Source organism: Heliangelus exortis, chromosome 22, assembly GCF_036169615.1.
Source record: "Heliangelus exortis chromosome 22, bHelExo1.hap1, whole genome shotgun sequence".
Classification (NCBI taxonomy): Eukaryota; Metazoa; Chordata; class Aves; order Apodiformes; family Trochilidae; genus Heliangelus; species Heliangelus exortis.
In genome coordinates, this window is record NC_092443.1 from 5674308 (window position 1) to 5687175 (window position 12868).

Sequence of the window (12868 nt, forward strand, 5' to 3'; positions counted from 1 at the left end):
AGCCAGCATGAATCTGGAAGCTGTTCAGCTTCCAGAGTGCAGCCTTGAATCTGGGTGTTCCCAGGGTGGTCAAGCTTCTTGACCCTACGTGTCACATCTTAAAATCTTCATATGGCTGGAAGCCACCAAACATATACCACACACCTCGAAGATCTGGGAGGAGGAGCACTTGGGAGACTGCTTCACAGGCAGAAGATGACAATGGCTCCCCGGGGTGTCTCATTACTCCACAGTGGAGGGGGCTGGGGTGGATGTGCAGATGGGCCCTAAGGCAACCAACTCAGCAGTCCAGCAGCCCAACTGCCTTGCCTCCTCCCACAGCCAGATTGCCCAACAGTCCTGATGAGAGCAGGGCCCTGCTACTGCTCATCTGATACTGACAAAATCACAGGATCATTCTGGTTGGAAAATATCTTTAAGATCATTGAGCACAACCATAGCCTAACCATTAAACTAATACCATACCAACCATTAAACTAATTCCAAAAAGTCCAGTGCTTAAACTATGTTCCTAAGTACTACACCTACATGGTTTTTAAAGATCTTCAGAGAGGGTGATTCAACCACCTCCCTGGGCAACCTGTTCCAGTATTTGATTACTCTTTCAGTGAAGAGGTTTCTTCTAATTAGAAGTTTCTTCTAACACTTCTAATATTTAATCTAAACCTCTTCTGGTGCAACTTGAGACCATTTCCTCTTGTCCTGACCCTGCTGGAAATGTGTGCTTGAACTGCTCACAAACCATACAAGCCCTGAGAGCCCCAGTTTGGACATCTCTTGTTTCTCTGCAGGGATTATTAATGCTGGCAGGGTGCTACACCAGGGTCGCTCACTCCTGGCTAGTGCAGGGAAGGGGCAGATTAAGCATGGAACTGTGATGGCTATGGAGACAAACTCTTTCTTCCCTCACCTTATCCCCTGCATCTCTTGTTCTGCTCCTTTCTCTGCAGAGATGTACCCAAGTCTACCCCAGCTCTCTGCAGTGCCCAAGAACAGTGGGATCAAGCAAAGTGGCTCATCCACCTCACAGCACTATGTCCTAGTTCGAGCTGAGAAATGTTTTCCCCTGGAAAGCTGTGGTCAGAAATCAAAAATCCTCAAAAACAAGCCCCAGACCTGTGAAAAGAGTGTTTTTGGAAAAAAAAAACCCCAAAACCAACTGCTTGTTGTCATTTTATGACAAGAAGCTTATTCTGTAAAAAGAGAAAATTTTAAAAAAGGGGTGGGGTGGAGACCAACTATATCAAAAAAATACAACCTTCAACCTATAAACCTAGTCAGACAGGTGAAACACAGGTCCTCAGATGCATCCTGATGCACACCAACAGAAACCCTGACACACAGACACAGGCAGACTCTCAGCACAGCTCCCAGTGCAGCCACCCCACCTCTGTAGACACCTACTCAGCAACTCACAGCCTAATTTTAGGTGTCTGTGATCAGGCTGTGTTTCCCCAGCCCTCCTGTAACTCTGACTGATTTTCACAGCAGGCACTGAAGTAAGCACAACATTTATATAGAAACACACTCCTGCTCTGGCTCCAAATGTTCCCTCCTAATGCGATGATAAACGTAATGGGCTTCTGATAAGATCATGTGCTTGGGATAAAAGAATACTCAAGACCTACTCCAATCCGATGACTTAATTCATACTCACATGGATGGAAAGGCAGCCTTTGAATAGCTGTGATCCAGGCCAATGTGTGATCCTAACAGAGGCTAATTTGTTCCTGATTATGCTTAAGACCCCAATAAATCTGTCTCTTCAGAGTCTGCAAAACCCAAGGGAGGAACTGAACAGAAAGACTGAGATGTCTGAATTAAATGGAGACTGCCTAAATGATTAACAAACTCTTACTGAACTGCACTGTCAGGAACCCTGCCTGACCGTGCTGGGCCTGGCGAGCTGCAGCACCCTGCCCTCGGTGCCTGGGGACACTGTGGGTGGCTGGGTGGCACTTTTCACAAAGGCTGAGAGATTAGGGACCTGCTCACTTTTGTGTGCTTTGAGAAATGGCAGGGGGGAAGTGGCTTTACAACCGTAGCTTTCTTTTAGGAAATAGCTGCAAGCCCTGGTGCTGACACCATCCTGGAGCGTGCAATGCTGTGTTGTGGGCAGGACCACTGGTGCAAGAAGACTTCCCACCCATGAGCTTCCTATCTGAGTGATGGTAAAAGGGGACTTGTTTTACATCCTTCCCAGACACTGGTGATGGGACTGACAAGGGCATCAGCCAAATATGATGCAGTACTGGGTGGCCAAAAGAAAACAGAGAAAGCAACTCTGCCTTCCACCTGCTCTGACTCCTGACCCTTACTGTGGTCCTGGATGGGCATTAAGGCTTTGCATTTGCATGAGCAAAGTGACAAATAACCAGACACCTTCATCCTGTGACTGCCCTCACAAAGAAAGAACTAATAGGCTTCTTCCCTGTCCACAGAGTTGTGAAGACAGCTCAGTTAAATCCACAGAGTCCAACAGGCTGAAAGCCAGTGAGGGCAGTGCTGGGAGAGGGATATTTCTAGTCAGCAGTAGCTAACATCTTTATTTCTATAATGGTGCAAAATGCCTTTTCTGTTCTTTTCTCAGCTACTGTGACATGAAATGCACCCAGGCCCTTGGGAATATGAACTAATTTTTGTCTCCCCTGAGGTCTAAAACCACACAAGACCTGGAGAGCATCATAGTGTTGCATAGTGTTGCATTGACCTGCATCACAGACTTAGGTTCCTCAGCACTGTGGGCCTTCTCACTTTTAAGATGGATCTGATTTGAAGGAGATACAGGGGAAGAGAACACGGAGGAAATTTCATTTTAATTAAAATTAAAAAGCTTGCATCTAGAACAGTAAATTGTCTGCAGGCATAGCACCGGACAGCAAAAGACAGCATCTCTGGGGGACTGACAACAGATGCTGAAGGATCCTGAGCTGAACTTGTGTAACATGGATTAATTCATGAAGCCCAAGCTCCTTTTCTGTGACAAAGTTCTTACTGAAGGCACAAAACTGTTGGGGCCAAACAGAAATCCCCCTTTGCCCTTGCTTTGGGAAACAGCAGTCTCTAGTTTGGGAAACAGTAACAAATTCTGTGACATCCAGGAATCCCTGAATTCTCCATGGCAGCAATCAGCCTGGAAAAGGTGGATTTGCTGGGGAAACAGATTGGCAAGACCTGGAGTGCTTACTGTTGCAGCTGGGCTTCAAGATCCAGAACTATCTTGGTTGTCTGACATGTTGCACCAGAAAATGATGCATTGTTGCTTCTTAAGATGTCCAAGCACAGTTGCCAAAGGCAGCCTTTGGTATTGAAATACAAACCCCTCTGAATCACAGAAATGAAAGGATGCACAAGGTAAGGCAGAGGATTCAGAGAGCAACTGAGGATCTGCCAGACCAGGTCTGGATGAGCAGCACAGTCACCTATTCAAAGCGAGGCAAGAAAATCACCAGCAACAGGAATGAAGTCTGGTAGAGATCAGGAAGCAGACATGCAAGATATACACTTAGCTGTGACAGGCAGCCTTCCACCACCTTAAAAAAAAGTAATAAAAAGGGATGAAGAAATCCAATTTATAGCACAGGGCACATCCTCTTGACAAGGCTTTTCATGTTTGAGCTGCATGGTCAAAGTGCTGGGGACAGGCTCTCGGGGTGGCTTCCTGTTTTCAGCTAGAATGCAGTGATTGGCATCAGCCGTGTCTTCTTTTGTGAAATAAGTAATTTTTTTGTTTGTTTTAAAGGCCAGACAAGGAAAAAAAAAAGTATTTTTAAGCTCAGCTGTTTACTTAGGGATATTTCCAACTATAGCAAGCCTCATGCCACATAACTGTTTGTCTGAGAAAAAAAAATAAGGAAAAAAAAAAGAGGGGGGAGGGGGACACACAAAAATGCAGAAGCATTGTCTCTGAGTTAAAAATTCTTGGAACAGAGCGAGCTTTGCATTTTAACCCCCAAAAGGTCTGTCCAGAGGTGTACAGACCTTTTTAGACACAGCAATGGCCACATCACAGGCTTACTGAAGTTAGCAACTCTGCAGAAGCAGAATTTTACCACTGCATCATGTAATTGGCATTTCTAGCATTGGTGTTAGTGTTCATAGATGAGAAGAAATGTTTCCAGCAGTTTCTGTCACAAAAGGAGCAATAATTCCACTGCAAATCGCACAAATCCGGCAGCTGAGCGACTGCAGAACCTGCTCCAGTAATTTCTATGAGAGTTTCACCTTTGGCTTGAGTGGGAAGAGAGTGAATAATATGGCCTGCTTCCAGGATATCTGCTGATCTCTTCTTTAATATTGAAGAAGCCAGAGACAGAGAGATTGCCTGCTACATTAAAATATCTGAGAGTTATTTTCCTTCCTGGATATTCTGATTCTAAAAGAGGAAAACCATTACGGCGAGCTTGGGCAGACCTTCCCAAATAAAGCTGCATATCAACAAATTGTGACATTTTCCTCCAATGAAAAAAACCAGACACCTTGGAAATGAAGGCAACATGGGTGTTGCAATCTGCTGTGGAACATCTGGGGGCCTCGCAGGAGGCTTTTTTCCCTTTACAATATGACAATCATGTCTGAGCATCTCCCAAACAGAGCAGGAGACCATAATGCATTTGAGGATCGTGGCTCCCTGGTCATTCAGCTACTTCATGGAAACACATTCCTGGGCTTCTTTGTCTGGCATGACTCCTCTCATCAGTATGATATGGCAGTTGGAGCACAATAATTATGCAATTGATCTGCGTGCTGCAGACAGATACAATTACAACTCCCTCGCAGAGCCTGGCATTGAAATTTGATATTTCACCTCTAAGAACACAAGCCCTTGTCACTTAAGTGGAAGGATATTTTCCATCATTGGCAGTGGTAGTAAGACCTTATCTGCTCTGCAGCCAGCCAACAGAAGCCAGTGTGGCCTTCCCCCAGCCCTGGGCAACCAGTCTTGTTGTAAAAGCACTACAGTGCTTGTCCTCTTCTCACCTAATCTTGATTCCCTCCTTGGTTCTTGAATAAATTGGAAAAGCAGTGCTGAGAATGTTTCAGTGTTTCCTCAGACTTACACAGATGCATTAGATAAACTTGGAGATTGTGGGACTAAAAGTCTTGAGGCTTCTGTCATGCAAGGCAGCAGCTGCTATGACCATGAGAAGACTGGCTAGCATGGCCCTTCACACCTGGCCCACTTACTTGGGAGGCTGGGAAGAAGCCCAGAAGAAAAACCACAGAGATGCCTTGCACCAAGGAAAACAAACTTGTTTGTGCATGTGGTTGGATGTCAGTGCAAAGGAAGACTTTGTGCTCAGCATCTTCAAGTTGTGACTCAAGTGCTGAGTCACAAAAGATGCTATAAAGAGTGAAGTGTGACCAGCCATGGAAGTGTCTCTGATCCACAGAGAGAAACGCGTGAGGGATGCTGCAAGCAAAGGACTCATTCTTCTTCTGGGCTCCCCTTGTAGCTATGTGTCCTAAAAACCAAAGCTGGATTGAGCTGGGCTGGAGTCACTGGCCTAGGGAAAAATGCAGGCAAATACCACTCCAGCCCACATTCTCCTCCACAAAAAAGCATCTGTCCTTTGTGTTTAGCTGCCTGAGATGCCTGCTCTTGCTGCTCTGTGGCTCAGCTGGCCCCGCTAAGATTGCGCTATTAATGATGACAGTCTGAAAATCACTTTAAGAGACTTTATGACAATGCTGTGATTACTAACTTGCCAAATGAGTGTTTAGACATTTTAGAACATGTAGCCACACTCCCATGAGCTGTAGGAAACAGTCGGCTTCAAAGTATTTGCCTGAAGCTGAAGGATTCACACAAATATCATCTGAATAGCCCCGGCTCAGGAAATTCACTGCTCTTTGCTATGACGCTCAGCTATAGAACCACAGCTTCTTTATCGACAGCAATCCTCTTTCCCAAGCTCCTTGGTCAATGCTTTAGTCTTATTGATGTGAGATGCTGAGTTTCTCTTGCAAGGTGGCTCAGTTTATCCCATGCTGTTGTTCTACTGAAAGCCCTCGGCGGGGTCAGCCAAGGCCTATTTAATGTTGGTGAAAGAAGGCAAAATCACCATTAGCTGCTGCGGGGGCCGGGGCACTCAAAGCTCTGCTCCTGTGCAGGGGTATGGGGAAGGGAGGGGGAGAGGATGGGAGCCAGGCGTGCTCTCAAAGCATGCCCACAATGAATATGGATGGTCATCCATCAATTTATTTTAAGCACATTACTTCTCTGTCAGAAGCGGGAAGAAGGAGGGGGGGTGGGGGGGGAGAAAGAAAAAGAAAAAGAAAAAGAAAAGAAAGAAAAGACATATAAAATTAGGTTTGTGTCACTCATTTAACACTGCAATTTCCCTAGAGGATTATGCACCAAACAGAGATAGCATGCTCATGAATATTAATCATTTCCCTGAATGCAATGCAGCCTGCCAAACAATAAGATTAGGCGAAAGTGCTATGCTTAATTTATGGATAATGGGAGAGGTAAAGGATAGAGCTCCCACAAAGGTAAGGCTCACAGCTGGAGGGAGAGGCCTCGGAGGAGGAGAAGGACAGATCCAGATTTGTGAGGTAGGAAAAAACCATTTGAGGCCAAGAGGGAGAGAAAGAAAAGGTGTTTAAAGATCATTGTCAAATTAAAATCATACTTCTCCCTGAGCAACCACTGGCGACTAATGCTTCAAGCATGCCAGAAATTGGTGGTAAATTCAAGAGCTAGATATATTTACTCTCTCTTTTCCTCTACTCTGTGCCTTTTCTTTGTATTTTATATTCCTGAAGCCCTAACAACAAACCACAGAGATGTGTGTCTAACCTGAAACATTCACATTCTTCAGTAGGACCACTCATACATGGAAGGTAGCCAAAGCACTGCCCCATTTTGCTGTAAAAAGACTTTCATGAAGAGCCCCTTATAAGCAAAGGAGATAAAGTGTAGCAATAATAACACCAGTAAGGTCTGACTGAAAACCCATAAATTACCAGGCAAACTTAAGGGTAGATAGAAGTTCTGAAGCTACTTCCCAGCTGTGTCTCAATACATCTATCAGTCTTTCCTTACAGCTTTTCATATTACTTTCTCTTCCCCTCCCTTCTTTTTTTATTGATCTCTGCATCTTTTTTATTATATCCTTCTATTTTCTTCAACATCAGTGAGCTAAATCAATGCATAATGCACAGCACACTCAACAAAAGGAATGCAAATGAAAGCAGAGGCTCTTTTTCACTGTCCACACATATATCTAGATGCATGTGTACAATGCTGGTTCGTGGGAGAGTGCCTATGCCTACCAAGGGCAAGGTGCTCAGCTGCTTGTTAGACACCCATTTCTCAGCAGTCTGGTGGGAATGGATCGAGTGCTAAAAAGCTCTGGGTTCCCACAACTGCAAATCATAACTCTTATGAATGGAGCCTGGTTTATACAGGACACCTCGGTTTGAGCTTGGCTGAGATCTGCAGTAATCACAAAAATCAGTAATCTCGGGAGTAATCAAGAGCAAGGTGAAAGAAAAGCAGCCCAGAGGTAGGAGAGGGGGCATCAGTCATAGCGGACATGACTTTGATTCCCTTGTCTCCTACAAATCAAAGTAGAGGCAAAGAGAAACTTTCCCCCTGGGACCAACCAAATCCTGTGTGGAGGAGATAAGATACGCAAAATTCACTATGAAAAATTGGGGTGGGGGGGGAAGTAGAGACAATTAATTTCAGGATGGGGAAGGGTGAGTGTACTGCAGAACTTTAAAAAGAAGCACTGCCAGATGCTTTCATTCATTAATTAATTAATCTCACTGTCGCTCTTCAGTATGTTGCAGGAAGAAAACCCTATTAATCTTATCTGCTTTCTGTTACTTGGCTTTGTGCTCAGAGAAGGACAGGACAGCCTGACAGTAAGACCACACAGTTTTCATCCCTGCCTCCCTCTTTCTTTCCCCCGCGCCCCTCCTCCTGTGGCAGAGCAGATTGATCCACTGTTATCTGATTAGTGAGGGAAGGAGGAGGGAAAACAACCCCAAGAGAAAAAAAAAAATGTCTAATTTTATTACAGGCACTAGCACAAAGTGTTTTGAGAGCCTTGTGCCATTTATTTAAAGGAAAGTCGGATCAATTAAAAAAACCCATGATCCTAAAAGGCAAAGGGAGCAAAAGAGACATAGGGACACCTGCAGACACCTGCCTCCATTCTTGGAGATGCCCCAGACACAGCTGGATATGACCCTGAGCAACATGCTCCAACTGTGAAGCTGGACCTAACTTGGAAGTTGGCTCTCCCTGGATCAGAGATCTCCAGAGACACCTTCCAACCTAAATTATTCTGCGAGTCATGGCTCTAAATCTGAAGCTTGATGGTGCTTGTGGGCTCTGCTGTATTTGTCTTCTACCAAGTACAGTGACTTCCATGGTCTCTGCTTTGGAAGAAAAAATGCCCTCCTTAGGCTTTGCTATCAAACCTCCTGCTATGGAACCCCACACCCGAGAATGCTTCTTCAGTCCTGCCTTTGCAAACAAAACATTTAGTGATTGTTTTCATCCATGTGGGACCCAATCCTGCTGACAATTTGTGACAAGCAATGCATTCACTGTTGTGGTTAGATTTGCTGAGGTCTAAAAAATGCTGTGGGGTAGCTCAGAAACATGCCTGGAAGGAAGCATTTGCAAGATCAAACCTCGAGGCTCCCAATTCAGCAAAGCCTCTGAACATGTGTTTGAGGCTCACTGAATTCTTTGGTGAAGAGGAGTGATTCCCGAGGCTCTAAGAAGCTACATAATACAAGAACATCACTGCAAAAATAACACTGTCTGAAATAATTCCTTGTTGTCCTACAGGACTAGAACATGTGTTAGCCTTGTAAACATGGAAATTAACTACATTTATTCCTCTGTACTCCTCAAACGGGAACCCAGGCATTCTGCATTTTCCAAGAAAACACCCCACCAGTCTCAAAGAAAACATTTGTTTGCCTAAAGGCAGAGGATCCAGTCTGATACCATTAGACTATGGAGAAAACTGGATTTCTGCTTTTAAATTATTATTATGTAATATGTACAGCCACTTGCTTTCCCAAAATTTTTATGTTTTCTGGTGAGATTGTAATGCTTGATATGTTAAAACAAGCCAGCACTGTTCATCTGAAAGATTAGATAGCAGGTTTTTTTCTACCTCTCAGTGTACTCATTCTTGGAGGTCCAGCACCCGTAAGACCCAGAGGGTCTGTTTCACAGGTCCTACCTTTCCCAGAGACTTGATGAAGGCAGAGTTTGTCCCCCCAAAACAGCAGCTGATCTACCCCAGCAGACCCTGCATTCACCCTGGGGCCATCACTGCCCAGCAGTCACTCAACCTCTCTTGGGAATCCACACAACAAAACATTTGTCAGGTCATTCATGCACCTTGCCACTGATTCAGTTCATTGGATTCACCCATGTGAATATTTCACAAACACTTTGATTTCATTCAAGATTATAATCCAGGAGCTGTGCAAACCCATGAAGTTTCAAAGCCCATGCCAAACAATTTGCTACCTCTGGAATTCCCCTTTCCTTTGCAACAGAAGCAGATCTGAAAAATCCTTTCCTCTGTAATGGTGCAGAAAAAAATCTGCCTGTTTGTTTTAGTAGCTTAATTTTCTAATCCTATTGCTGTCATACAGGCTTTTTCCACACTCTTAGCCAGCCTGGTTGCTGATACTGGAGAAGAACATGAACACAGGCATAAAGCAGGCTCCTGCACCCACCTGGCAGGATGTACCACTGTGTGTCAAGGCTTGGGACATCCCACTCTTACTCCTGTCCATGGACTTATTTGGAGCTGCTGTCCAGCACACACAACCCAGTTTCTTTGAGAACCAGTGTATACTGGGGAGGACCTGGGCAGTAGCCTCATGCAAACCTGGAAAGGCCCCAAAGCACAGACCTGGACCACGGAGCTCAAACCTGCTGCTGAGGAGGGTGCTATAGATGCAACCATACATCTCCAACCCAAAGCCATGCTGGAACCAGCCTCACATTATGCCTGACTCCTGGAGAACCCAAAACATTTGCATAAGTGTTTATCTCACTTTCAAAATATTATGACTAATCTTTCAGTGCTTGAGGCTCTAATGGAGCAAGTTACTTGAAACACAAATATAACTTCAAGACCACCAATAGTCTCAATTAGCCTCAACCATAAATACTCTCAGATTTCAATAGAGCAATTTACATATTTACATATGTAAATAACTACATCACCAAATCAGGCCTCAAGCCCCACAGCATGGAATGCTGAAACAAAACTGTAGCTGTTACAAGAAAAGCAGTCCCCAGCTTATCACCCAGGGGAAACATGGTGCCTGTGAGGTCCTTTATGTCTTACTCTGGGCACAGGAGACAACCATCTGCTTCCAAAAAGAGCAAATCTCAGTCCTGACAACATTATATTATCTGCTTAGGACTGATGCCCTGAGCTGAAGGTGTGGGATCACTAGGTGGGGTACACAGAATTTGCTTGGTCAGACCAGGTAAGGAATCTCATGGAACCTCTTTACAAAGCCAACCCTTTATACACATCAGCTTTGGATTTGGAAGCTCTGCATGATTCATCCTTCTCCAGACCTCACTGAGCCTTGCTTGGGAAATGCAATCCCACAACTCCAGGCTATCCCACAGAAGGTGCAGCGTAAATTGTTCTCCAGTTCCCTCCATTTCCCTCCTCTGGCCCAGCATTCCTGGGAAGTTTAATAAATACGTAAAGCTTGCAACTGCAGCCCTGCTATCCCCGATAGCTCGAGCATCTTCTGGCCATTGTGCTTACAGGTTTTGCTAATCAGAGCAAACCAGGCTTGCAAATGAAATCTGATTAAGTAGTTTCCACCTCTGAAAAAGGGGATTAGCTAGACCTTTGATCCTCAGATATTGATTTGCAATTCAAAGAAGGTGTGACCTCAGCCGGACTTTCTTCTGGTCTCAGGCCCTTCCCCTTTCACTCCTCCTCCTGTTTACCAGAAAAAATCAGTTCATGCCTTCTCACGTACCCAGATCTAAAGCCTATTGAAGCCAGTGGAAAACCACCCACTGACTTCAATGGGCTTTGGATCAGTCCCACAATGGCTGACTTAGCCTTAAGTCCCAGGCTGTTTCAAAGCCAGCAGAACCAATTTCCCATCAAAATGACCAGAAGCTGGGAAGATATGTTTGCCTTTCAAACCTACAAATTCCACCCTTTTTTCTGTCTTCCATGACAACTCTTCAGCTGGAAATGCTGAAAATACTGTTCATTTTTTCCCTTCCAGTCCACATAGAGTTGCCTGTGGTGAATGGAAGGGCTCTGAGCCAGACTTACCAATGCAATTAAAGGACAATTCCTGCAGGCAGAACAGGGAGCAGCCATCACCGTTGATCTTGTTCATATCATCACATTCTTCCCCCAGCTCTCTGTAGGCAGGGCACAGACATGCAAAGAAGAGTCAGATGGTTAAGTGGCATCATCCCCACAGTTGCTGCAACCCCTCTGCAGAACCCCAAAGCCTTGAAATTTAGTATAGTGGTTTTGTGTGCCCAGCCTTTCTCCTCTAGCCCTCACTTTGGTTGTTCCTGCTTCACAAGCTTCCTTACCACTTCTCTCCTGCATATCTGGAATACCACTTGCTGTTCTCTGATGAGGATATGAGCAACTTCCTTCATAGCTGATGTGGCTGCAACTCAGCAGGTGGGGAAAAAGAGAACAGACATCTCTGAAACTCTTTGTGTTAAATCTGGAAGGGCCAAATTGTGACCCCAGCATGGGAATAGTAAGGCATAAAGCCTGGTGCTGGGCTATTCCAAGTGAAAGCACGTGGAGGAGAACAGGCAACAGGGAGCTGGTGGTGCAGGGGATGGGGTCCTCCCTTTTGCCAGCCCACTTGGTCGCAGGAGTGTGGGAAGAAGAATGGGAGCCAGATGAGAAAGGGGCTGCCACAGCTGAGAGTGGAGCCACAACCAGCAAAGCTGTGACACAGTCTGGTTCCTGCTTGCTCCTGAGGCAGCTCAGCTATTGTTCGATGCTTGCTGCAAAGCCACAAGTGATGTTTGAGGAATGTGCAAACATAACAGTAGGAGAAAAGTTATGGAAAGCAAAATTAATCTTTCTCCACCTCTCTCTCCAATAATACTCTGGCTTTATATGTCATTCGTTGTTCTCTTTGATTTCCCTGCCTGTTGGGCCTCATCCTGCACATACTTTCTGCCAGGTATATCATCTGACAGAGTTGTACTATGTGATTGCTGATCAACACTATTTCAAACAAATAATACTGGCTGGGTTAAGCACTTGCTTGTTGTTACTTCCATTATTTAAATAATTAAATTATCTAATGCCAGGAAGCTTTGAAGCAGGTGGCCTTAAGGGCCAACACAGTGAAAGACTAAACCCTGACATAGTTTTGAACAATTGATTTATATTTTCAGTGGTCAGGGGATTGGTAGCCAGAGAGAGGGAGTAGCAGATGCAGAACATGAAATTCTCAGTATTCTCCCTCAGAGGCCAAATCTTTCACCTCCAAATACATCCCAGCTCCTGTGGTGGGTCAAACAAAGGGTTGCACTTGGAACCTGGCCCACTGCACCCAGGGGTTTCACCCTGTTCACCATCTGCCAAGCACATGGGACTTCCTGGATAAGGACACCATTAAAGGCTGTGTGAATTTTTCCACCACTCACTTCAGCTCCATATAGGAAATGTAATATCCATGTATAAAGATATGGATACACAAACAAACAGCATAAACAGCATACAGTGTACTTCACTATTGATCCTGCTGTCTGGACTCCATTATCTGTATCTCTGTCTGTATCTACTGGTGCCAGGATAGCAGGGCCTAAGTTCCAATTAAATGTCATCATCCTGGTAATCATCAAGCATGT

At 44.9% G+C, this 12868-nt stretch overlaps 1 protein-coding gene across 1 annotated transcript in view; it reads right to left on the reverse strand.

The window, feature by feature from the left end:
- The window catches only part of PAPPA (pappalysin 1), a 179910-nt gene that overhangs the window by 77824 nt on the left and 89218 nt on the right, over window positions 1-12868 (reverse strand). The window contains exon 9 of the mRNA XM_071766589.1: window positions 11310-11401. Within this exon, the coding sequence (XP_071622690.1) occupies window positions 11310-11401 (92 nt within the window). The remainder of the gene's footprint in view (window positions 1-11309; window positions 11402-12868) is intronic.